General features: G+C 40.8%; 1 protein-coding gene across 1 annotated transcript in view; it reads right to left on the minus strand.

The window, feature by feature from the left end:
- The window catches only part of PREP (prolyl endopeptidase), a 115077-nt gene extending 89637 nt beyond the window's left edge, over window positions 1–25440 (minus strand). The window contains exons 1-6 of the mRNA XM_068937916.1: window positions 25194–25440; window positions 23656–23730; window positions 15841–15974; window positions 12723–12853; window positions 9738–9947; window positions 8273–8394 (exon numbers count right to left, since the gene is read on the minus strand). Of these exons, the coding sequence (XP_068794017.1) occupies window positions 8273–8394; window positions 9738–9947; window positions 12723–12853; window positions 15841–15974; window positions 23656–23730; window positions 25194–25370 (849 nt within the window). The 5' untranslated portion in view covers window positions 25371–25440. The remainder of the gene's footprint in view (window positions 1–8272; window positions 8395–9737; window positions 9948–12722; window positions 12854–15840; window positions 15975–23655; window positions 23731–25193) is intronic.
- Between the last annotated feature and the right edge of the window lie 2533 nt (window positions 25441–27973).

Raw genomic sequence — 27973 nt, forward strand, 5'->3', positions numbered from 1 at the left:
CTGTGTTCCAATATAAATTCCAGTTAAACTCAACAGTATGATGCATAAAAGCCTTTCCGTCATGGTCAGAACCCACACAAATCTGTTTTCTGATGTTGTGAATTAATGGTTAACAGAAGACTGTTCACTTTACCCAAGAAACAAAACTTATTTGCAAATTTCTGTTGTTGAAAAGGCACTTCAGAACCCTTGATGACAGCAAATTTGAGCATATCTAATGAGTTTTTCCTTTCACATTCCCAGCTGGACTAGTGAAGAGTTGATAGCAGTTTACGTTTAATTTGAAGCAGGAATTCCCAAAGCATATTGCTGGTGGGATGCCAATTAGGTCTCTCTCTATCACTATTGCTGTTCTTACATCAGTGAGTTCTACAACCCAAAGGAATTTGACAGAAACAGGACACGACAGTTGACTGCAGCATGCGAAAATGTTTAATATTGTATCACAGATTTAGACATCCACAATGTAAAGCTAGTTTGACGAGCCAATTTTGGCAGCTATACCAGCTTATGCAGTCTCCACCTCTAGCTCTTGTGCTATGGTTACCTGTACCCACCTAGGTTCCTTTCCCTACCCATGCCACTACAAACATCAGCTCAATTCTCAGTTCAGTGTGCCACTGCACAAATGTGCGAGCTGACAGACACACTGCGGCACGCAGCTGGAAACAAGAATAACATGGACAGAGATTGCTTAAGGCAGCTTAGATGGGGCTGCTGACAAACGTGTAATCACGGTCTGAATGCTAATGACTTTTCTTTATTGTAAATAGACAAGAGTCAAGGTTTCAAAATGAAAAGAAATACTGTTTCCTCACTATCATTTGGGTTATACTTAGACAGCTACATGTTCTTCATGAGGTCAGCTGCAATCCTCTCCCTTGGCCCACCAAAGTTACAACTGGAAATTTCATACCAGCATCGCACGCAAATCTTAGAATGCTTTCACGGCTCAACATGAGTGAGACAGCTGTAGTATAAGAACTGACAGCGAGGATCAGAAGTAAATTCTCCCGGTTTCCCAAATCCAGGCTCAAAGGGAAACATCTCAAGAGTTTCTGCGAGAGATCTGGAGTGTTAAGTCAGTGCAAATTTCTCTCACTAAAATAATTTCTATCATTTCAAACAGCACACACTGTTAAAAAGTAAGGCAGTTCTACAGCAGATAAACTTCTCAAAATCACAAATAGGTCCAGTCAAAACAGGACAGAAGAAATCCTGTAGCCTTTCAACTGGAGCTGAGCTCCAAATACCTTAAATGCTTTTCAAAGCCTTCAGCAAAGTAATGATTATATTGGCAGAACACAGTAGCAATCTGTAACTCAACACTGATAAAGCAGGCACCATCACAGGGAACTGTGAATGAAACTCAGGAATATTTCAAAGAGTTAATATGGCATAAAACATGTAGTTTTGTTACTGTTGCTCAGCCAAGTGGCAATTTGAAAGGATTAGATCTGTTATTTCTGTAGTAGTCACTGTTACCACGTGTAGACCATAGAAAGAAGTATCAGTATGATAGTACTGCTCACAATTACTATTCTGTTCAGTCTTTCAAGGATCAAATCCTTTTTAGTAAACTTTCTTTGCAAAGAAAGATTTTACTTTTTAGTGGTTGATTTTTTACTTTTTACTAGCAGTTTTGCTTCAATTTTACCTGTTCTCTCCCTTGCCATGAAAAGTAATCTCTGCTTAGAAAAAATGGTAAGCGATGTTAAGATCTACCTGTGATTTGGATAAATTAATAGATATCAAAAGAAGAAAAAGTCTAAACAGTGCACACAAGAAAAATGAATTTTCTGACTAGTCATGTTTTTTTCTTTTACAAAATACTGTTAAGTCATTATGCAAGTCATAAAAGGAGCCCAAATAAGTTGCATTTTCTGCATTTACAACAGCATTAACAATCTGTGAAATCTACCCCCCAAAAAGTTAAATATTTTGTCTACTACCAACACGTTTCAGACCAGGATTTCATATGTAATTAAGAAAAGAATGAACAGGAGAAGACTATAGGGTTTTCAAACTTCCTGGCTTTACACGTTATTCATCAACTAAAGCATCCATGAGAGACATTAAAGTGCTTTACTTCTAAGTAAAGGGGTGTGACAGCACCCCCAGTGAATATTAACACCAGTTCTTTGAATACCACCTGGGTAGTCACCACTGCAAGATTTAGGATAGCAGAGAGCTCCTTATTTTTAGTTCACAAATACAGTCCTTTGAACGCATAATATTATCTCAAGACAATGATACATTTTACTCCTATTTAAGCTAAGCAACTGAAGTTCTACCACCTCTGCCCATTCTACTACTGAGGTGGAAAAACTAATCACTGTGTAATTTGTTTCTGAATAACAAGCTACTAAAATATTAAATAAGTAAGATTCAGTTGTTAGAGAACTTGCCATGACCGGAATTAGATAAACTGTCTTCTCCTGTAACTCCAGGCATTAACACTATTATAATCCACACCACGATCATCATCTGTGGTTATTGTACAACTACTGCTCCTCGTAGACTAGTGTCCTCTGCATATTAAATAAGGTAATTGTCACTGCCATCTGATGCATTTATAATGAAACAGAGCAAACAAATAAATGCTTTCACAGAGAACCAAATGGTCGTATTCGGAACTGGACTCTGAGCACTCAGAACGTAGTCAAGGGAACATCAGGCCCTCCTGAGAAAGCAAGATGGGTGGCAATAAATACGCTATTGTACCCAGCCACCACTGTAAAATGGACTGATGATAGCTGCTACTTCCTGAATTTTACATGCATGCCGCACAATGATTTTTGTATAATAGCACTGAATCTGAACACAATTTGATCCAGAAGAATCTACATGCCAGAGGATATTTTGGATTAATAAAGGAATTACCTACATTAGATTATTTATCAATATTTTAAGCTTCCTGTCAAACAAGTAAAATAAAATCCTGAACAAAATGTAAGCCTTCTACAGAGGGAAAAATTTAAAAAGTCCTGCAGAATTTGCCAGAGCATTTGGTCAGTAAACGATGAGAACAATTACGCTGTCTAAACAGCCTCAAGTGCTCTAACGTCATAGATGTGTGCTCCTGTGCCACAAAGTTCTGTTTGTACGATGACAGAAGCCGAGAACCCCCGCTGCTATCTCCCAGCCTTTCAAATTCCACTTTTATTATTTTTTATCACTCCTACTAAACTTGTTACTACTAAAAATCAAAGCTTCTTCCCTTCCTAGAGGAAGGAACAGGTAGGTAACATGAGGTTTTTTTTTTTTTTTTTTTTTTAAAATGAAAAATACATAATACTATGCTCTGAAATTATCTTTTGACTGGTGCACAAAGTCACGGAAAGTCACAGAGCGCAACTATCGCATTTTATGTTCTAGGAGTCTTTTGAGAAGACCAGAATTAGTGCAAGAACTCCCTCTCACTAAGCAACCTCTTGGACTATCTGTGCAATCCAGTCCGCCAAAGCTGGACTGTAAGGCCAAAAATGATTATTTTGTCTTCTATTTGCATCAAACAGATTCAACCAGCTTGATTTCAGAAGACCTAATTACAGGTGATCACAGGCACGCAGGATTTCAGGATCAGGCCCAAGAGAAACTACTTACTACCTTTTGAAGAGCAGGACTGACATACAGTATGCAGTATATGGCCTGTTTATATGTAAACAAGATGCTGGCATGCTCTCTCCATCCACCCCCAAGACAGACAAATTCTTTGGGCGTTAATTCCATTCCCTGATTTCAGGTGTGTTTTCATTCTTGGATGTCAGATACAATAAATGAGGAAGAGTGTACTGGTATAAAGAGCATTCCTATCCATATCCATCGGCGCCTCTACTAAGCCTGCAGGTGAAGGAGATCTACCAAAATCAGAGAACTGGTATTTTGACCCTAGATCATCATGATTACAACTGTTCCAATTGCAACAAAACACTGAACAGCCTCATTCGGAATAAGAACATAGCCATATGCATGTTTACAGGCATCCCCTTTCATAAATCTAGCACTGAGCAAAACTAGTAGTCTTACGAGGTAACAGCCTACACACTTCACACAAGATTTCTGCTGGGGCTTTCAGCTTGCTTTTCAGCGTGCTGCAAGTTGTCTAAGCCCCACGGCAACAGGAATTTTGCTATGTAAGAGATTACTTTCTACCATAGCCCAGCTTGCAGCCAGAAAGATTGCCTGGGTGGTGGTAAAACTCTCCAGATCCACTGCAAGGGCTAAAAGAAAATACCCACAGTTCTATTCCAAATTCAGCCTTGACAAAGACAGCATATGATTTTACGAAAACAAACAAAAAACACCCCACAGTCCTGTTTTGTTCAGTAGTGAGTCTCACTTGAGCAAACTAAAAACGTTTTTAGTCCTCTGCCTGCATCCTGCTTATTCTTCCCCTGTGGATTCTGTACTTCCACGTTCCAGCAATGAAGACACACTACAGCCAGCACACATCAGGCAAAGCTTACTCCTCTGTAGTCTGAATTTAATTTGCAAGATCACCTCCCCGCTTGCCAACCATTGATGTCAATTGACAGCTGTAAACCTTAACAGTCACTTTTCCTATCAATGCAGGGATTGTACACAGTGCATGTTAGACAACAACATAAAATGATGTACTGTTTGAGCACTGGTGGAATTAGACCGGAAGGAGTTTTATTTCCTTTTTCCTCTCTTCTTTCATTTCTATTTTCTTTCCTGCCAATACAGACTTTTAACACTACCAACTGTGAAAGGCTCTTACATAAAGTTATTAACTTTCAGAGTAACTGCCTGACTGTGAAAGAGATATATGCTATACGAGTCTAGAGAGGAAGCAAGAACATGCCACAGAAACAAAGAGGCTGGAAGCCAAAAGTGCTTCTCTTTCAGAGAGTAGCTACGACATTGCAAAGGTTTTAAGAATCTTCATACCAGACTGCCCTCTACTGGGCTGTTATTCAAATAGGCTCCATCCTTGCTTCTTCCCAACAACCCCCCCATCCTAAAACCTGTGCCAAAAATATATATATATTTTCTAGATTAATGAAGAGATTTGATGGCTTCTTCTTCTAAAATGAGTTAGTTATAAAGTCTGACCGGAAATAAACTGATTTTTTTCCCCTCACAATCAATGCATTCAAGTGAGGAGTTGGAAATACATCCGTTATTTCTATGCCAAGACCGTTTTCAGCATCATAGATTCTGTTTAAATCAAGCATATTAGCGCTGGTGCAGAATGAGTAATGAGGCAAAAAAACAAAACAATCTTGTGTGCTGTCTTGTAAACGTATTAAACTAACAAAGTTTTACTCTACCCTATTTTCTCCTCATCAGTGATCCAGTTTCTTCTCTCCACTGAAAAAACACACCACACCAACTCCCTACACCGCATCAGAGACTATTTATTTTTTGAAGTATAACAGCCTTATTACTTTCACTGTCTCTTAAGGATCTCCTTTTAGGATGCTTTTCACCCGCAAGTAAGACATACCTCTCCTTTATCCCACAGTTGTCAGACCTGCAATTTCTGCCTTAAATCTGAGTGTGGAAGCTCTATCCTTACTGCAAAGGTTTGATATTAGACTACCCATGCAACCAATTGTCTTCAGCAGAGCTTGTATAAAACACATGGGAACCCAACTTTTTCTGCCAGTTTGGCCTGGCAGGGCTCTATGTAATAAAAATGTTTGCTTATTAATGTAACAGGAATACAAGCGAGCAGACTTTTGTAAAACGTTGAGCTGTGCAAAGCTTTATTTTAAAACCAGCGGCAGCATATTAGCACAAAAGAAGAATATTTAGAGCAAAGCCATAAGTCATGTCTTTTGATTTTTTATTAGATCATTTCAATTTTTCCTATTATTCTGTGGTTTTCCACTCTCTCAACTCTGCTTTAAAAATTGACCAGAAAACTTGTTTGAATGGCCTGAAGAGAAGACTTTTGACCCATTCCACAAGGGTGAAACCACATTTTGCAATTGCAGTGCCCTTGTTTTTTTTTTTTTTTTTAAATTGCAGAATACTTGTTTTTTCCTGCCCATTAAAATCCATCTTTCATTAACATCAGGATTCACGAAGCCACTTTTTACACCTGGAGCTCACTGGACAATCCCAGAGTATCAGCTGTTTCAAAATACTTTCACTTAGATAAGCTCACGATTGTTTACCAAAGTGTATCTCTGCCTTATCAATCCATTTTTAAATTAAAGAAACATTTCTTCTTACATACCAATATCCCTCTGGAAGATTATGCCTCCTAGAGGTCAAGAAAACAGTCATAAGAAGCTAAGTAATTAACGTTATTCAACAATAATCCACAGTAGAGAGGTGTTTCTTTACTCACTACCACCCCAAGAAAGTGTTTTCTATTCATGGAGTGTTTCAATCCAGGTGACTTTGGAGCTGGTAGCTGCCCTGCATTATATTATTTTCCTGTTCTGCAGCAGGAGTTATTACTATCAATCACTCTCTTCCCACTCCAAGGATTTTTTGATCATTTAATATAAGGGTTATATATTCTCATTAAAAACTTAAAAATTACCCGACATACTTTGTATCAGAAATAAAAGTCACTTCTCTTTTTGTTTAAGCTCGTCTCAAGACTTTTGTTCAACAACAGTCAGGAGATGCAAGATGGCTGCTCTTCTGTGCCCTGGCTAGGCTAACTCTTTGCTACTCACTACACGCGCTACACTATGAAAACTTTCCCATGGTCCTCACACTCAGTTCTGCATTGCTGATCTTGAAATGCTCCAGCCCTGTTTCTTCAACTTGGATAAGAGAAGGATGTTAGCATCTACCATCTTGTTTGCTAAACAAGACCCTAGCCGATAAGTCAAGAACACCTCTACATCTTTTATAAGGAGATGAGATCACTTTCCAGGTGATTTCATACCATCTGAGACTGCAAACCTTCATTAGAATATACAGCTTTTTAGGGTAGTGAATTAGATCACAATACCCCTCCCCACAATGAAAATGGATTTGCCTTCACAACAGCATGCGTTAGTTTAGCTCACGACACCACAAAACAATAATAATAATATGCATTGCTTGTGTGAATCAGTGGATACATCATCACAACACATCTGTTATCAACAGAAAGAAGCCCATTTATTTATGGAACTGGGGAAAAATAAGGATAATGGGTTACAAATATCATTTCATTACCCATATAACTCAGACTGATTACATTTTAAATAGTTAAAAAAACAAACAAACAAACAAAAAACCCAGAGTCCCATTTGCAAGTTTACACTGATATTGTGTAGATACTGTATTATTGTAGGTATGTATGTAGATGTGTACAATATGTAGATATTGTAGATATGCTCTAGAGGTCCCTGCTTGAGCAGGGAGGTTGGACTAGATGATCTCCAGAGGTCCCTTCCAACCTAAACGATTCTGTGATTCAGCTGGGAAGGAAAGGTGTCTTTAATAAACAGATGAGATAATGTAAAAAGATTCTTTATACTAACCAGATTTATTCACAGAACCTACAGATAAAAAGACAGTTCAGTGCAGTCTCTTTGCTTAGGAGTCTCATTCTCGTTCACTGTCTGATTTTTAATTTGACTGCTCATATTCTTCAATTGAACCTTTGTTTTCTGGTAGCCCACATAAAACAAAACTAATCCTCAATATTTTCATGGGTTGATGTGTTGAGAAACAAGGCTGGGTTGATGATCACATTTTTAAAAAGACATACTCTCAGAGCAAAGTAGTTATTGGAACCGAATACCCTACTTAAGGCAAAAATATTCCACATTCATTACAAGTGTCAGGCCAAAAGAGACCCTGTATAGAAGCAAAAGTGTACTGATTAAACATGGTAGCCAAGAGAGTACATGGTAGCCAAGAGAGTACAAAAAATGACCAACAGGATATTATCATCCTTTGGAAAACCATTCAATCCCTTATTAATAGAAAGATCACTAAATTCCAACAGCACTTAAAACAGTGCAGTTACTTAATGAAATGCTGTTAAATCTAATATGAAGGGTAAAACATACATTAATTACAAACCTCAGGGTCTTTTGAGCAATTCATGGAAGTCAGAACAGAGCACGGTTACCTATCATTAGGGTTCCCTGGAACTTTCCACAATAGACTTGTAGTCTTATTTTTAGCAAATTTTAGTTGATGAATCTTAGTTCAATGGTCAACTCCAACCCTAATAAAAAGTATTCTTTTAACCAAAATATTTTCCACCTCATACCTACTACCAGCTGTTAGACAGAATCTGAAAAACTGAATATACTGATGACAAGCTTCAGGAGAGGTACCATACCTCAGCTCCACCCATCCATTTTGGTTCATCAGGAAATTCAGCACATAAGATATCTTCTGATTGGTCAGTTCCCAGTACATGATAATGCAGCTTTTGATGGAGATTAGTCGAGGTCTCAGTGCCTAGGGAAATGCAGATGTTTACATCAATTAGTTTTCCAAAAAAATCCAACAACATCCAAAATAAACCCTTAGAAATTTCTGTATCCCTTCACATACAAGGGGAGTCATTCAGCAGGCAGAGTTATGAAGAGTTTGAGTCTACAACCATTCTGACTTCTACACGGAGAACTGAGCAAAGCCCTCCAAAATAAAACAAAACTCCAAACCACATGGCAAAACAGTCCAAACAGTCAGCCTTTCCCTTTATTGCAGGCAAGACATTCGTCACACGTGAGGATTTGCCATTTTAGGCTTCGCTTGTCAGAAATATTAAACAAGCGAACAAAAACCCACACCCTTTAATGATGTTTCTGTTTCCATCTCATATGAGGCAATTAAGGGGAAACTTATTGCTAATTAACATTCGTACACACCTTCGTACTTCCATCTGGTAAAATCAAAAAGAGGCATTTTAGAATGCTGCATGAAGGACTTCTTGATTTTTAAAATTTTGTTCTTGCAACACTTTCCAATGCAACACTTCAGCTTCTGAATCACAAGCACGTTTAAAGGTAAATAACACAAACGAGTGTCTAGCTCGCAAGTTTTGCGAAACCACAGTCTGCAAGAGTAAAATATAGGGCCAAAGCCCAGGCTGACTCCAAGGCTTAACAAAGAGCAGAGCTCCACAAAAGAAACTTCTCAGCAGTGCTGCCTTATTAGAGAGCTGCTAGATTGCTTCCCTATTAATGCTCCTCAGTAAATTATTCTCCTTCCTGTGCTACTCCCTAAGTTTTCCTAGCATAAACATTTGGAATTGCTGTGCAGTGAACCACAGATGAATAATCTGGTTGTATAACAAAAACCCTCCTTTGTGCCCCAGATTGTTCTTCATCAGGGCAACTTCCCAAGGCAGTTCACCTACACAAGTTCGTAAGGGGCACAGATACAAGTCAATTGTCACAAAACATCCAATTCCAGTCAACAACACCCTGTGTGAGATCTAGGTAAATCACTGCGGAAAAAAAGAATAGGATCAACAAACTTTTATGAAAAAGACAGGGTAGGACGTGACACTAATCAAATATATGTTCTGGTCATACAGGACAGAAACTAGTATCTAATTGTATAAACTAGTATAGCTACTTACTTCCAAAGGCCCAATAACAGAAACAAAGCACAAACATACACTTAGGCTTCCTCTTGAAGACATAGGGATAACATCAGAAACCTATCTGCAGCATAAAGAATTGAGTCTATGTAATGTCATTTGACTAAAGAATCTTTCTGTGACAAACTGCCCTAGGATTTTATTACATCAATGTATTGAAAAAGGCACTTTGCTTACACAAAGCCATACTTACCATCACTCTTCCCATCTTGTTTTGGATAGCAGTTATAGAACATGCCTTTTCCATCATGAGTCCATGCCATGCAACTGAATTTAACTCTCTCCAATACATCTGGAAGATCCTCAGGACCTTCCACTTTCATAAACTTAATAGTAACCCAGTCAGAACCGCTGGAACTCAGGCCATATGCAAAGTATTCACCGTCTTCACTGAATGCATAACCTAGGAAATCAGAACCAAACAAGATGAAGTAAGAAACCACACAAAGAAGGAGTATTTTCAAAAAAGTGTTTGCTATTTTGCCACATAGTTTTTCAGTATATACTATGCTAGCCAAATCCCAAAGGATAGGTGAAAGTAGGGAAGCAGTTAAAAGAGCCACGTTATTGAACACTGATAGGAGAGGTTTTGTTTTCTAAAAGACAGAGCAAGCAACTGCATCTACTATCATCTGGGATTCACAGCACTTTTCCAGAGTCTCTGCAGATTTCTCAACTAGCTCACACATCCAAGTTTAGGCATGCATATTCAGGAAGTACTGTCAGCAACGCTGCTTATGCTTAATATCTGTATTATGATTCGAGTAACAATTCTTCTACTTTTCTGAGTCTGCGAGGAAGAGGTAGAGGGGGAAAATGCATACAGGTATGGACCACAAAGCAGGATTCTAAGAAAATAAGTAACATTACCAAAGAAGTAGACATGAGTTGAGATGAAGGGAATACATTCTCAAATAAAGCAACTCCCACTCCAGTACAGGAGTCACTGAAAACTAGATCCTGCAAAGCCATAAATACCAAACTAAAAAAAAAAAAAAAAATCCACTACTAAGCAAAAGAATTAAATGCCAGTATTCTCAGCTCTCAGATTTGATTAGTTCTATCCACACTTTAAGGAAAACATGATTCTGAAAAAAATTCAGAAGAGCTTCCATCATAATTGACAAGGATCAAATTCACTCTTTCAAATCAGCTCAAGCATAGTGCATAGTGAAAAGACTGAATTATCATAGGCCTGAATAGACCTGAAAGTAACTACTGGGGGGTGGGGGGGGGAAGGCAAAAAACCCCCTTGCATTTCATAGAAATTGTAGCTTTGAAACCTTAACATATTCATCCACATAAGAATGGCTATTCTGATTCAGAACACGATTCCACCCAACCGTGCTCAACAGTAACAATACGGAGCTGTCTACAAGCGTAAGAACAGTGCAAGTACATGTAATATTTCCCTGAAGTATTCTTACAGCCTCAGAACCTTCCAGCTTTTGAGGCTTCCCATCCCTGAAGCAGATGGCAAATAATCCTCAGTGGTTCTCTCCTCCTTGACCATATCTAGCTTCCCTTTAAAACCCAATTAAGCTTTTTGCATCAACAACGTACACCGAGGTTACACACTGACGTTAAGAGGTTCTTACAGCATGAAAAATCACGTTCTTTTGTTTGTTGTGGACTTCATTCCCACTGCCTTCATTTGACATCCCCTCATTCTTGTACTTAAAAAGACAACGACTATCCATCCTCTATTCACTCTCTGCATGCTACTTCACATCACTTAGGATTTTATAGTCTCTATCATACCCCTGCTAAGCTCTTTTCCAAACGGATGGTTCCTGGTACACTTGGCCGTTCCCGATTGTCGCTCTATACCTTTGATTGTTCCTGTTGCCCTTCTCTGAACTATACCCCAAGCTGAAGGGTCCAGAACTGTATACAGTATTCAGTGCTACTGTAAAAACTCCTGGGTTGCCAACATCATGATGTTTTCTGCTTTGTTCTCTATTTCCTTCTAATCATTTCTGACACTGGATACGCTTTTTTAGCCACTAGTGAGAAACAAGCTGACATTTTCATAGAACCATCTATCGTGACCCTAAGAATCATTCCCAAGCGGTAATGGTCAGCTCAGAATCCTTTCCTCTACGAATTAAGTTAGGATTGTTTGTCTCCCGTGTGTTATTTATTTGCACTGACTTTTACCTGTCGATTTATTGCCCACTCACTTTTGCAGTTCTTCCCAACCACTCTTCAGCCTTTACCGGAATAACTTTGTGTCACCACCAAACTCTGCCACCTCACTACTCAGCCCCTCTTCTATTTCGTTTATGAACATACTGAGCAGCGCAAGTACTAGCGTCGACTCAGACAGAACTCCACTGGTGATTCCCACCTGAGAGCTGATCAGTTATTCCTGTCCCTGCCTTTGAATCAAATATTTAGCAATGCAAGGACAACTCTCCCTCTTGTTCCATGGAAGAAGTTTCTCTGAACGCATTTGGAAAGAGACTTTGTTCTAAACTTTTTCAGAAATTTAGCAAGATTATATGAACCCAATCCTTCATATACACTCTGTAAGGCAGGACTTTCCTCTAAAAACGTCACATTGATTCTTTTAAATCAGATCATACTTAAGGAAGTTGCCACTATTCCTATCCTTTGTCCAGCTTTTACTGTCTGGCCTTGTACAGACATCAAGGACTTTGACGTCCAAGAGTCCCGCTTCCACAGTAAGCTAGCGAGGAGCGGGAAAACGGACAGCTAACATGAAGTAAAGTCTTGGTGAACACAAGTCATTTTGACAAGTTTATGCTATGTTTCTTCATGGTCTCTTACCTCAACTTGCTGGCTTGTATTAAAAATGCAAACTGATTCATATATGTCAGAATTTCAAGTGAACTAGTCAATATCAATACATAAACCCTTTTTCCAAGCTGTGAGCAGCCTCAAAATTAGTCCATGTTTCAGTGGAATCCTGTTCCATCCACAGTTGTGAAAACTGTGAACCACGCGAAAAAAGATCTCAGGAAACTGAACCAAGTTAACTGTGAACACAATGTAGGTTTAGAAGCGTTCTTCACAAATTGACCTACGGTTATCGTGACTATTTTGATGTAAACAAACCACTCGAACCATACTTTTAGAGGTGAAGAGCTGCAAGCCATTTTCAGCTTCTGCTGAAGACCTAAGCTTGTTCAGTAGGAACTTCTTTCTCACCAACCTCGTAAAGCCACAGTGCCATCATCAGAAAGCTTATTTGGATCCAGAAAAACTTTGGCATCAGCATCCAAGGAGTCTTGTACATATAATACTCGCTGATTCTGCAGTCCTGTATTGTAAAAGTGAAAATACCTAAAAGAACAAAGAAGGGCAAAATAAGTAAGAAGATTCTGATCTTCAGTTAGGCAAGCAAGAAAAGCTTGTATGAGATTGTCAAGAAACCAGTAAGAGATGGATAAATACGCAAGGGAAACGCAAGCTCCACAGTAGATTAGGAACCATGGCCTCCACTATGGCTATCAGGGAGTTAATCACCCTCTGAAGGTAATGCCCTCTTTCCCTTAGCACAGAGGAAGTTCAGGCAGTAATTTCGAAGCCTCTGAAGATGAGAGGAGTCTTATCTCAAAGAGATATAGATTGTATAAGGGAGATTGTAGGATGCAACTACAACATCTTCTAAAAATAAAAGCTGAATTTGCCACAATGTTTTTCAAGCAAAGCTCTTAATATTCTATAAGCTCCATGGACCTGTTACAAAGCTCTTGCAGCTTTAGCTTTTCTTTGTTATAAGTCCTACATTCTAAATGTTGTCATTCATATACCTGCCTTCATCTGAATCTGGTGGTAGACAGATGTTCAAAATGAAAGATCTGAAATTTTCATCTGTATTTCCCAAAGTCCATATGACTGTAAGTGTTTTGAGAGAGTTACAAGAATGGAGAATTGCAAAATTCTCTTTTGTGAGGGATACTGTTCATATTAGAAGACATTAGAGACACGAGGCAAAGAAATTAATAATTACATACTGTGTAATGCACAGGTAGTACACTCCTCCTTCATAGGACTTGCTCTGAATTTTATTACACAAGCCTATGGCTTCAAAAAACAAATCAAATGGCAGCTTTACCTGGCGGGGAGGGTGGAAGTTATGGGGTAATGTTCAACTTCCAAACTTAAACAAAGTTCACACATCCACTAAGAACGTCTAATACTTGGATACAAGTACAGGAACCTGGTAAAGCCAGAACGCGAGACTAAACTCACAAAGGTCTGGCTAACAGTCTGAGCTAGTAGTACATTCAAATACTAACTATATGTTCAGGGGGCAACAAAATGGAAAGATTCAAAGGAACAAGGGAAAAAAAGACATGTAATTTTCTGTTTGACCATGCATTTTCTAGCCAGTTTTACCTCTGCAATGCTAGGCAAGAAGCGAGGAAGCAAGAGTCAATTAGTGTGACTGACCTAGCACCTCCCTGGGCACTTTTCCTTTCTGCAGATTCCACAGAAAAGCTCTTCAGACATCGTCCTTTGGCTACGATTCTTCACCAGAAAATTAGAGTAATTCCATTGAAGAACTTACAAATATCATGGGAAGCTTATATGGTTCTTCCAACAGAACAACTTTTCCCCCCTTCGAAAGCGTTACTTTACTTAGTAGAGCCTTCCTGATCTCCTCAAATACCGCAATACAGGGGTTTTTGGTAAAATTTTTAAATCATTGCAGTTCAAGTTCAGTGCATGCCAAGAAATAGGGCTGGTCAGAGAGGAATTCTCAGGAAAATTAGAGACACCTCTTAACACCCAAGTTATATAGTATAAATTAAAGCACATTAAGCTCTTTGAACAGCTGACTGTACTCCAGGAGGAAGATCTTCATCAGATTAAGACCTTTTATCTCTACTGGAGACTATATTCATCACTGCCATGAGCACTACTGAAATGTCAGGTCTTATCAACACTAATGGTACCCACATCCAGACGTGTATGCACTGCACAGGGAAAGGCTCAGAGAATCCAGAGCCATCACTGACCAAGCCTGCTCCATAATCAGATTCAGCATAGCTATGTCTGCCCTAGTATTGCATCTGAACTAGCAAGCTTTGCCTGATTCTCTCAAGAAGGCTTACTACCCTAGATGCAACACTGTCCTACAACAATAGGTAGGGTAGCAATACAAACTACTACCTCTACGTACCTCTACGTATGGATGTGCTGTGCTATGTAAGTGGCAGCTCAAATCAAGACTAGTTTGGGGTCACTCCCTCCCTATGCTTTTCACATATGGTAGAGACTTCCTCTCCACTGGTAACAAGAAACCAGGCTATCCTCACAGAACAGGACAGATAAGAGCAGCAGATCTCTCTCAAAATCAGTAAAGTAGCATTAAGGCACAGGGGATTCCAATCTCCCACTCCTTCCTGTGGATGACAGTGAGAACATGCCTAGCCTATGTGGTTGCTCACTCAACAAGGACATAAATAGACCGAAAACATTGAAAAAGGGCTATCTGTGTTTCCCACGACTAAGAAAGGCTAGTTGTTTTGTCTTTCTCTTTCAACCGCCAGAACAGTCTTTTGACGTTACTAAGTTAACCAGCAGTTTCATCCCTTTACTCCCTCTCTCCCTCAAAGATTATACTAGAGTGTTTCTGAAAGACGTTACACAAAACCAAGTAGGAGCTGCAGTCTCCAGACCTCAGCAACGCCCCAGAAGCACCATCCCTTTATCTGGCCACAGAATTAAAACAGTAATACAAATAGGCTGCGTTGCAATACAGATGGGTGTTTTCTGCATCACCTGCCTTAACTCCTCATTACTTTTTTCCCCCTATCCACTGCAGATATAGCAGTAGTTTTTTCCAAGGGGGAATTCCCACTACTTTTCCCAGACTATGACTAAATAAAAGTCCTAACAGCTGCTCAAAATAAGTCCAACCAAAAAGCAGCATTTTAGTAAATACTTAGAGAAAAAAAATGTACGTGATAGACCTGTGCTGCTTTCAGGATGAGTGCTTTTAACTCTACCGACAGTGACAAACCCTGAAAGCAGCTCCTCCAAGTTTCGCAGCAGCCCTTTTACAAGGTTGTTTGAGGTTAACCAACCTTTGCTACTCTCCTTGTAAAAAAGGAGGACAATCAGGGCACAAGAAGATAATGTGACTGGGAATTAGACCCAGTCAAGCACCTTGTGCTCTGCACCACACAACCTTGTCTTAACATTGGCTTAAACAACTACTTTTTCTACTTTCCAATAATAAGAGTAAATGTAAATATAGTTTATCATAACGAGTGGTTGCTTCAAATTCATCGCTACCTACAAAGACATTCCTCACATACCTTTTTCCTTTCTTGAAGTGGCAACTGTACTTCGGATAGTCGTAGAGCTCTGTCATTCGTTCTTTAAATAGTCCTCTGACAGGACATTGCTCAAGGAAGGGTACTGTGAGCTTGTTCTGAGCCTCCACAAACGCCTGAAAGAAAACAATCCCCCCAAAAACATATGAACTCAAGCTAAAACACATACTTCTTACAGGAAACACTATTTTCTGATGCAGTACATCACAGACATCTTTGCCTTGCCATGTAAGTTATGTAAAGTCACACCAGAAGAGTCTCGAACACTTGCCTTCATTATGCCACAATACCATAATAAGACTCTGATCTGATCTTATACCTTGAATAGTTTCTTTCTAGGGCGTACATTGGGGTAATCAGTGGTCAGGCCAGAGACAAATCAGATTCCTGCCATCCCCCATCAAAAAACCCCCAAAGTTCTTGCTTTCAAAAACTGTCCTTATATTTGCATAAATGGCATATGGAAAGCTAACTTACCTGCTTCACTTACATCATAATAAATACAATGTGCTCCAATACTTCATGGTGAATAAACTAGAAAGTGGATAAAGAACAGAAAGGCAGTCTATTCTGCCCCCACAAAAAACTATCACTTCAGGAGCTGTAAAAGGCTGGAAGATGATACCAAATCTCATATGCACCAACTGTTTATCTTATAAGACAAAGGATTAGTCCCGGGCAGTATTTCTTGCAAAGGCCAGAGTATTGGGCTTTGCCAGTAGAGAAGATGCATGTTTTTTCCCTGTCCGCAGGTCAATTCTCAGGTACAAAAAAAGAATATCTAACCTCTGTGAAGAGAACTTAAAAGGAGTCAGGAATCTTAAAAGCATTCTACCCCAGAGTCAGAAATTCTTAAATAAAATGGCCCAAACCATTACTATTCCAGCTGTTTGTAAGAGCTGTTTGTTTGTATGTTTCCATCCATAGCATGGATGGAAAAACTGTACTATGTTGGTTCTTCACCATCTCTATTTACAGCACAGTGCATTAATATAAAACTACTACCTGAGCATCTTAAGATGACAGGCTGTGAACCACAGCTTTTAAGGAGCAGACATGCAGGCTGTTTTGCTGTCTCTAATACGGTGTAGAAAGGACAGCACACACAGTACAGAGCTGTAGCTCAGAGCCAGCAATGATGAGCTTAGCAATGATGGCTACCGTATCACTCTCAGAACCCCAAAAGGTGTCACAAAAAGGCAGCAAGGCCTCCAGCCTGAAGTCTAGCTCTGATATCTTGCTTACACAAGCTCTTTCCCCAGCTCCGTTTAAAGATGAGGTTGTTCCCGCCTGTCCTGAGTGCATTCCACAACTTGTGTTTCACCCTTCAGCGCTTTACAATTGTTAAAGCAAGCTGCTGCATAAATAAAACAGACTGCCTGACACACATTTGCCGCTTGTTATCAATGTTTACTCATTTATCAATTCTTAGGTAAGGGGAAGAGTAAAATGTAAAACTCTCCTCCAGTAGTGTTTTACAGACATTTCACACAGAGGCAACTACATGAGGGAAAGCAGTGGACAGATGCTCTGTCTCCACCATTTGCCTTGCTGCCTCAGCAGTATATGTATAGCCAAGAGCTGCATTACATGCCAAGCTTTATTTTCAGAGACTTGTTATGCTAAAAGGTGAATGAGAAAATGCATTAATTATAGTCAGTCTCCACTTGAGAGGCATTTGTTCACGTCTGACAAATCATACAGAAACTCATAAGCTTTCAACACCTAAGCACTGAACTAGTAATGCTCCAAGAGCACTTTGCTACGTGCTGAAACATATTAATTTAATAACATGTGTACTGGTTATGTGCAAGACACCATTCAAGGATGATGCAAAAAACCAACCACGTGACTGAAAAGATGCTGAAGGCTAACAATGATAACATCTGGAACGTTACTCAAAATTAGACTCCATGCATCAGTGCAGATCGAGTCTGCAAATAATTCCTTGAGGAAAGAGAAGGAAAGAGGTGAACACCTTGCCAAGGGAAGGCAAATTTTTGATCCATGCTCTTCCTTTGAGAACCACACTGGCATAGACAGCTTTAACATCCAGCACAGCACATCCCAGTGGTAAGTAAAACTGCTCCAGACAGAAAAGGATGCAGCCTTCACCTGGTACCACCGTGACCAATGCGGATGCCCATCAGGTGACAAAAGAACTGATCGAATCTTCCCAAGAATCATAAATAACTGAATTTGTTTTCTCCACATGGAAACACATGAATTTCAAAGAGCAAATACATGAAAATTTAGGCAGCCTATGCTATACAAAGTGCTGTGACATTCTCGGAGGAAAGATGCTTTATAAAAACACATGTAAAACATTGTACAGGAGATAGCAACATTTATTTGGACGGGTAAAAGTGCTTTTCAGTTGCATTTAGTAGACAGAAACTGGCACACGTCTTGGTTTTATCCATCAATAACGTAACCAAAACAGTAACACTGCTGCAAGGGAACTGTACCTTCTCCACTCTTCAGTGTACAGCCACACTTTCGCCATGTCTGCTTTCCTCTTCCTTCAAACGTCTATTGCACAACAGTATCTTTACATATTAACTGCTGCACTCGTAACTGAATCACTAGTAATTTGGCTTTTATGGGAACTTAATGTAATTTCTCTGTTTCCGCCTAGCGTGTGCCAAAGATTACAAGAGTATTCACAAAAGGGAACACCACACTACCCAAAATAGGAGCTAGGACTCGTAGGTTTTGGAGAGTGCCACCGAGAGAGAACTTTTGGAAATGCTTCTGAGCACTTCCAAAGCGCTCACGCTTTTGAGCGTGAGGGTCACGTGAACACTCACGTTCAGTAAGCAATACATAACTGAAATACTGCTCTAGGTAAAGTACAGGAACAGATGTTGCCAGTCGAAACTTTCACAGTAAACTGAAAAAACCTTCACCATCAACCATGGTGAACTACACAGATGACATTCAGGGTACAGGACTAACAGTAGTTCTCCCTTCTACACATCCTCATGAGCCTACAGAGAAAGATTTATATTTTACCTGTAGAAATCAACAGCTGACAAACTACCATGAGCCTTGAACCTGCAGAGAATTTATTAGCAGAAGGACAAAAGGATCAAAGGTAGGCATATGCTTATGTATGTTCCATAAAAATAAACTTTCAAAAAAGGTTATTCTGAAGAGCAAGAGAATTTCTACAGTATTATAGTGAGAATAGAGATGTTACAGTCAAGGCTGAGGTGTTTGGCCACCTCTTGAGCAGGTCATCCGTTACTTAAAAAAAATGTATATCCAAGTTTCATCTAGAAAACAAACCCCATAAAAGCTATTATCCATGTTTTCTTACAATCCATCAGCTCTCTAGATGCTAGTATGCTGTTCTCTCAACAAGATAATTTTCACCCAAGAAGAAAATTGTCAGAGGCACTCACAGAATAAAGTCCAAGAAGGAGTCTTACGATAGAAATTGTTTTTAAAGAACTACCAGTATTTGTTATTAATCTGTAAAGAATTTACGGTTTGTTTAAGAGTTACCCCTAAATATATGTCTTTCCACTGAAAGGTAGTTCAATGCAACTCCTACAACAGGGCACATCTTGCATTAAACATTACGATACAAAACTAAGTAGATTTCTGGCAGCTTGTCTTTTAGTATTTACTTTACCACTGCTTTACTATTTACTGAAGCAAAATTCAAAGCGCAACTGGAAAACTATCAAAACATCTGTGAATGAAACGCAGGTCAATTTTAATTACAAATTCTTTTAATTAAGAGTTTTGGAAGTTTCAATTCTACTTTTAATCCAAACATACCTCTGTTCATAACACCACAACTCAACTTTGCTTCCTACACAATCTCTTTCATGCCTTGCATACCCCTTACGTCTGAAATAAGCTACATGTTTCTGCCTGCGCATTTTTTTAGTGCGTTAAGGTATTGTATATGACTGACATGTAGCAGCAAATGACTCTGCTGTAGACTAAAATAGCTCTTATTTTCTACAAAGGGTAAAACCAAAACAGAAAAGCCCAGCTAAGTCAAACCCAAGACACTAATAAAAGTGCAGTCTTGCACTTGTGGCCTGCGTTTGGCCACAAGACGTTTTACCAATGCGGCACAACACTTCAACTATGCCAGGTAAGCTTCCTCACTCTAAGTGTCTTAATAGTCAAGGTATACCTCCAAACACTGCTAGAGCACAAATCCAGTTTCTACGTTTCCTTTCTCAAAGGTGAAGTAGGAATTCCCTCATACGACCAGGAGCTCAGTTTCTGTTTACGTATCTGGGAAAAGGAATTTCTGTTTGCTTGTAACTGTGTATAACTACTTCCACCAAACACAGAAGAAGAAGAAAAAGCAATATAATAAGCACATAGATCACGAACATGGAAGCAGGTGATCTCGAACAAGAGCTTTTCTACAAGAGACTGAGGGTGCGGCTTGACGACTGGCTTTATCAGCTCCAAGATGCACGCACATTAAAAAACAATCCTGTTCACCCCTCTGCTTCTGGCTACAGATTTCAATAACCTCCTTTTTAAAGCACCTATACACCACACATAGAATAAGATCATCCTAGTGACGTGGCTGAAAAATTTCTAGAGCTATTTGATTTCTTGCCTAACTAAAAGTAGGCAGTACACCACTACAAAAGGAAAGATCCTTGAACCATACTCTCCCTTCTCCTGTGTTAGATCCAACTATCACATGGCCTTGGACTGATCTGGATTAAGCATGTGTTCCAACAGAAAACTAACCTACCAAAGCTTTCACCCCCGTAATCTCATCCTGTGGCCGCAGGATGGCTGGACCCATGCAAGACCCACACAAACATTCAGATCCATGCAAGAAAGGGAGGGATGGTGGAGGAACAACAGAACCACCTGTCTTCATGGAAACCTGCAAAATAGAGTGGATCAGATACTGTACTATCTGCACGCTTATCTCATAACAAAAATGCCCAATTAAGCCAGTTAAAAAAAAAATCCTACTCTTAGGTTCACTTGTCTGTAAGCTGCTAACTTTCTTTTAGAGCCCGCAAAATCATTTGAACTAGCCCCCGGAAAAAAAATGACTATGATTTTTTATAGCTGTTCTAGATAACTTCTTTCAGTCTCAGTCCTACTAACTTGTATAGTAGTCAGGAGGTCAAATTGCCATGCAAATTCCAGAGTTGAAACACAGGCAAGTGAGATCGGTTTTTTTCTCCATGCTTCAAGAAATACTACACTTGAGGTTTTATTGACTCACATCAACACAGAAACAAAGTGAGGCCTACCCTTCTATTTCTTATGATCATATCAATACTTGACATGAACAGTTCTGCTAGGCCTAAAAAAAAGTAGAATTTAACATATTTGGCTCTCTACTCGACTGTACTAAACACTTTCTGATTGTTTGTGTGCAATAAAAATTTGATAACTTCATAAATGAATGAGTAAGTCTAGTCTTCACTCTTACCATAAACCTGAATTTTCAGGATTTACACAGCTACACATACACAGATCAAGCCAGCACGTTGTATAGAGGAGCTGAACTTTGCTCTTTCACCGCAGATGAGCACGAACGTCAGAAGAACGGTTGTTCTAGTTCCGTACTTAACATTAGAAAATTAAAGGTAGCCTATTAATGAAGGAAAAACACAGGGCACTGTGACTTTTCACCAAAACAGATGGAGGTTCGGGATGTTAAGGAGCGCATAAAAAGATAGAGCGACTTGTAGGAAGAATAGTGAAGGACACAGATCTCAAGAACAGTGATTTGAAGGCTTAAGCACCCTACAGAGCACACGCCAGCTTCTCTCTGAAGCATGCACAGTCATTCAATTACCCCATGCCAGTGCCTGGTTATCATTTGATCTAGTAGGTGCAGAATAGCTATTCTGCACAAGTCCTGCAAAACGTATCATGAACTTGAAGATAAAACTATTAAAAAAAGCTAGCAAGAAAAGAAAGCAGCTATCAGCAGCCTCTGCTCCAGAGCACAAGAAAGCGAGGGATAAAGCAGATGAGAGGAACTTAGCACTTCCAGACTGTTTTCTTCTATCTTTTCTAGGAAAGAGGTAGGACAGCAAAATATTTTAATTCCCTTTGTTCAGTAACTGCTGGAACTTATGAAAAAGATCATGAGCTCAACTACTTGCACATACTAAAAAAAAAAACTCTCTTTGCATCTCTCTACTACAGTGTTGCAGAATTCTGCTGAGGCACGTATTCTCTGGAGCGTAGGCAAGTGAGATTTAACAGTATTTTCTTTCCAACAATGTGACACCCTGTGTCTGGGCTGCTGCATTTTTAGAAGGCTGTTAAAATCTCCCATTTCTTATTTTGCCTCCTACACATAAACTAGAACCTCTGAAGAATGGAGGTTCTCTCTTCCTCAGCTACTCTCCCCCAGAATACTCATACTTTCCCAGTATGAGGTTAAACTACTGAACATGAGGACACCAAAGGTCATGTCCTGGCATTTTTTTTTTCCAGTCAACTTCTCCCATGAGATCCTGAAAGACATTTTTATGACTCTCCCATGGGATCCTGAAAATCATTTTTACAGGCATCTGTAAGGCCTCCATACAAGAAAGACATAACCATACCTCCCCACATATATACTCTTCTGAATTTGGAACAAAACAAAGCTATCCTATGTGTACCGTTTCTTAAGGACTCAAAAAATCCAAATACTTTAAACTTATTACGTGTCTAATTTTTCACGTTAACGCCATTGCAGAACATTTCACTAAAAACTGAGTCCAAATGAACCTGTTTAATCCAACAAGTCTTTGTAAACGTCAAAGGATTTGTAAGCAGATAACGCGATCCTGATAGCGCCCATTTTATCTTGCTCTTAACATTCACACTGAATGCCTTCAAACAGCCCATCAAAACATATTATGTAAGCACATATACAAGAAAACCTACAAGGAATCTCACCAATGGAAAGCCACACGGCAGGATATATATATATTTTTTTTAATTAAGATCCTGCTCTTCACCTTTGTTTTGACGCAATCATGCACACTGGACAAAAGCTAGCGTTTTAGATCTGGAATTACAGTTGTCATAAAGTTAATAGCCATCCTAGGAGAAACCTTCCTATCCCTGCGATACCTTCGTTTTGCTTTCCATCACCCTTACAACTCCCTGTGCCACGAATATCGGAGGAACTGGTTCACAGTCATATTTTCTCATTTTTCATGAATCTCTCAGTGCAGCATGAAAGACGAGCTCCAGCAGCCTAGTTATACCAGATGGCTGGCTGCACACACTGCAACATCTGTAATAAATGCCAGTATTACGGCCTAACTTGAGGAAGAAAAAGTAGAGGGGGAAAAAACAAACAAACGAAAAAAACCCCACAGATATTACTCACACCGTATAAAGAAAGTAAGCCAAAGAAAGGCGCCTTCTTCCTACCCTTCCTTACCTATCTTATCAGGGTAATTTCAGATTTATGTACGACAGTAGATACAGTGTTCTGAAATCGGAATGTTTATCTTCAGTGTGATAATACCACCTTGAACATTGGAATCGTCTACGAAAAAATGGGTGCAAGATAAATAGGACCTTACTTTTCCAAATTCTGTGATCTAGGGTACGTTTTCTGAACTCTTCCAGTCTTTCCCCCATGTTAACACAAAGGTACAAAATAACAGCACTGTTCTGTTAGTGCTGCAGGACATCAGATTGTACTACACTACACCTACATTTACAACAGTAAGTTTTGTAAAACTATTGGCACATACTTCAAAAGGGATATTCATGCATCAAACCTATAGAAAAGATCTGTGTCAAAACAACTATTCTCATACAAAAAAAGCTTACCTTTGTCTGTTCACTATCAGGGTCTTCAAGCCAGCAGTATGGGTCACTTATTTTACACCCATGGTAATCCAACACCTGAATTTATAAGAGACATTACATTAAAAAAGATATACACACACAAGCAACATCTATTCACGAGGGAACGGTCCACACCAAAATGAAGGGTACTTGGAATTTCACAGCAGCATTCAGTGCTAAAAAACAAAGAAAGAAAAAAAAAACAGCACCTTGCTCCCAGGTGAGGTAATAATATTACCACTCTTTGGTTGGTGGAACCAAGGCAGCAGAAATATTATCAGGAAAAAAAAAAAAAAAATCACAAAGCCCCAAAGAAGCACAGAACACCAACATAAGTTCTTTCCAAAAGACAGATTAGTAAAGTAATTAAAAAAGCCTCCCTCAAATCCCGATGTTTAAGTGAAATCACAGAACCTGAGTACCGGAAGCACCTAAAATGTATTTTCTGTTTATGCAATGAACTGTCTCTCTGCCTGTAGTCCTCCTACTATTTCTGCTCAGAAGCATGTAAGCAAAGTACACATATAAGTAAGAAACAAATAGAAGACTAACATGTGCAGTTAACTTTACCCACTCCCTTTCTCCAATACACAAATTAAGACTAGAGACCTATCGTTAGCGGTCGCATAGTTCAGCCTTTCACTCAGCTATAAAAGTGAATACTTAAATCTTTCCACCTATGACGACTGCATATGCGTTAGTTTAGAAGTGTGGTTAGCTCTGTAAATAATTCCTGGATTAGAGCCTAACACTCAGTCCTTTGTAGAAAGGGGAACAAGACTCAAATGATTTTGAACAAACTTATACAATAATACTTGTGTACTAAGTTAGGTGCCAGAACCCAATGGGATAAACCGTTTTACAGAGATATAAATATCTAAAAGATGTTTGTTCTTCTGCATTCTGCACAAGCCTCCATTAAGCCTTGGATTTTCCAAAAACATCTACTGATTTCGGAAGCTTTAAATTTTGCCTTCCCGACCTGACACAGCTGGAAGCGGCCTGATTTTCAGCCGCGACACCGCCTCTCTCTAAAGGGCGGACTCCGTCGCCCATGCCGATGCCGCAGGCTGGCCCCTCGCCGGCACCGGCCATTTCCGGAGCACGTTTCGGCAGCCTGCCTTTATCTACACACACCCACAACGTGCCCGCGCGCCCCCAAACAAGCAAACCGTGATTTTAAGAACTCCGCAGCAACCACGAGAGCCCATTCCTCTCAGGTTTACGGCTCACACCGACCTGCCGGTGGGGCCGTGCCACCCCATAGTTTAAAAAAAAAAAAAAATGCTAAACCAAAAAAACCTTTAAACTGAACGCGGAAGGTTTTAATTATTAAAACCGAACAAAGCCCTGAAAGCCGAGAAGTCACTAAATTCCTCTGGGCAGACGCTCCGCCCCCCTTCCCGGTAACGAGGCGGCCGGCGGGACCCCCCAACGGCCGGCCCGGGCCGGGCGGGCCTCGCCGGGCGGCGCCGCGGCCGCCCCAAGCCGGCGGCCGCCCCGCGGCGGGCCGTACTCACGGCGGTCTCGTCGCGGTACACCTCGGGGTACTGGAAGGCCTGCATGGCGGGCAGCAGCGGCGGCAAGGCCGAAGCACGGCAGCTGCGGAGAGAGGAGAAGCGCAGAGGCGGCCGCAGCGCTGTGGCGGCGGCCGGCAGCAGGCGTGCGGCGCTGCCCGGGCGGAGCGCCGCCGCCATACGGCCCGCCCCCTGCCGACGAGCCGCCGCCACTCGGCGCGCCCCGGCCGAGAGAGGGGCGGCCGAGCCGCGCCGCGCCGCGCCGCCACGGCGCCCCCTGCAGGGCGGCCGCCGCCCTGGCGCCGCCGCTCCATGCGCAGGCGCCGCCGGCCCTGGCGCCCGCCGCCGCGTGAGGGCGGGGCGCGCTCGGCGGTTGGGGCGGCCGTTGCTGGCCGCGCCCTCCTCGCCCCGAGCGGCGCACCGTGAGCGGGCGGACGGGGTGTTTTTCTTCTCGCCACCCGGCTAACGGGTTTAGGCTTCCTTATAGTGAAATCTTTGGTTAAAAAAAAAAATAAAATCATGGGTTTCATTCTCTTTTTTTTTTTTTTTTACACTTCGCAGCTCCCCTGCTTCGGCGCTGTGATTTCATCCGTGGGTGTGGGGGAGGATGAGGCCCAACCGGGGAGCTGCCCTTTGTGCCGAGCTGCCTTTTGCAGTTTGGGGTTCAGGGCAGCTCCAGAACGGGTCCACCCAAGTCGCCAGTGCGTTCTCAGCAAAAGCGCTTCTCTAGAAGCTGCCGCATACCCCATGTCACTGTAAAAATGGTGGTCGAGCTGCCGCCCGAGCCAACTGGAGCGACCGCGGCTCCAGACGCGTGGCGGGGCTCCTGGGCCCCTGGGCTGCTTGCCTGGGCTGCTGGAAAGTGCACCCAGTACAGGATAAGTCTGGGCTCATCAGCCAGGTGCTTTACAACTGTCTTTCCTGTGTCAGCAGCCTGCTTCTGACCATTTTTCCTCCCAGGTGGTGACCTAGTTGGCTCTCGTACCACAAAAAGAATGGAGAAGTGCGGAAGACGGGTGGGTTCTTCGGCTAGCAGTGTGGCTAAATTGCTTTTCCTCAAAATGACGGTTGCTTCGAAATTACCACTAGCAGCCCTCACAAAATCATTGTGTTAGTGGGCGGAGGATTTTCTCTGAACTTATCCAAAGTATACTTGTGTGTATGTGTGGCGGGAGTAATGTTTTAAACTCTGTGAATAAGCTGGAGACAATTAGCTTGACACACGAGGTTGAATCACCCAAAGAAGGTTCACAGTTCCTAATAAAGTGACAGGCTGGCATGACAACGATCTGAAATACTGCAGAAACGGAATCGCCTGTTGATAGTTACAGACTCAGAAATGTTGCTTGATTGATTACTTTAATGATAAGAGTTACTGTCTCTTATTTGATGTACTTTGGGGAGGTTGAGGGTGGAGTATGCATAAGGAAACAAGCTTTGTCAATAATGATCACTATTGGTAAGGGTAACTAAGTTCATCAGCTTCATTTACAACCTAAACAACACCTACATGTCTTGGATTCTTCTCCTTGATCCTTCTTTCTTCTCTTGGTCTTTTTTCCTTCTTACCCTGTTTTTTTTACTGTTCTTCTACTTTTATAAGGATGGAGCATAGCTGCCAACTAGCTGCCAACCATAACTTTTGTTCTGGTGCTGAGAACATGTAACCAGCAAGGTAGTGAATGGCAATGCCTTGACATGCCCGATGCTGATAAAAGTTTCCTAGTTGTCTGAGCAACTTGTTCAGATAAATACTGACAGACAAAGACTGCCCTTTCTGTCCGGAGTTTCCAGGACAGAAATATATGCACAGGAACTTGTATCACAGGCAAAATTAGTTCAATACTTCTGCGAAGCATTCAGCTTCCCTGTGTGCTGCCCAAAGAGACTGTATGTGCACAGTAGATCTGAGAGTTTCAGCTGTTCCCAACTACAAATTCACTTCATACAAGCAAAGTCCTTGCATAGCACTTGCATCTGAATCGGAGCTACCATTAGTCTGAAGAAAATGTCTTCTTTTTCAGCCTGAAAATGTAATCCTGGGTGAACGTGAGTATTTTACGTTTACCCAGAATTTCTGGATATTTAGCAGCTTTGTCAGACTGATTGCAGGTAGCTCTGACAGAGCAGCCATACATCCAAATATCCTAGACATTTCCACAATGTGTCCGCAGATTAACTTCATGCTGTAAAAGCAGTCAAGCTGACAAGTACTGAAAATTTTGGACAGATGTACTTTACACACATGAAGAACTCTGGTCTGCCAGGAGAGGTCAGAGTGACTACACACAATTGTGCAGTTGACCTAGAGGAGTGCCCATATTTTTTAGATTTCAGCAACCCTTTCAAATCAGTGCACAATAATTACTGAATGGGCTGGCAAGCATCCAGTAATCACAGTAATCATCCAGTACAATACCTTCCAATTTATCCTAGATACAGAGAAGGTGGGAATATACAACTCAAAACTCAAATGCAGAGTTGTCCTAGCTAAGATCTTTGACTGGGTCTGTATTTTACAAGACATAATTTTCTTTCAAAGGTGAGTGCCAGAAACAAAAAGTGAAATTTCTCTTTAATGTAAATTCCTCTTTTGTTTCTTTGAGGGGGCAGGAGGGGGAGGAGGAAGGATCATGTGTGAGCAATAGCAAACGGAGCAATTCTATGCTGTCTGAACTTTTCTTATCAGAAAAGCAGTTCGTACAGGTTACATGGTGTCTATAACATTATCCAAAACATGTTTTTCTTACAAGCGACTATGCACACCTGCAGTTAGGAAGGGA

Source organism: Struthio camelus, chromosome 3, assembly GCF_040807025.1.
Source record: "Struthio camelus isolate bStrCam1 chromosome 3, bStrCam1.hap1, whole genome shotgun sequence".
Lineage (NCBI taxonomy): Eukaryota > Metazoa > Chordata > Aves > Struthioniformes > Struthionidae > Struthio > Struthio camelus.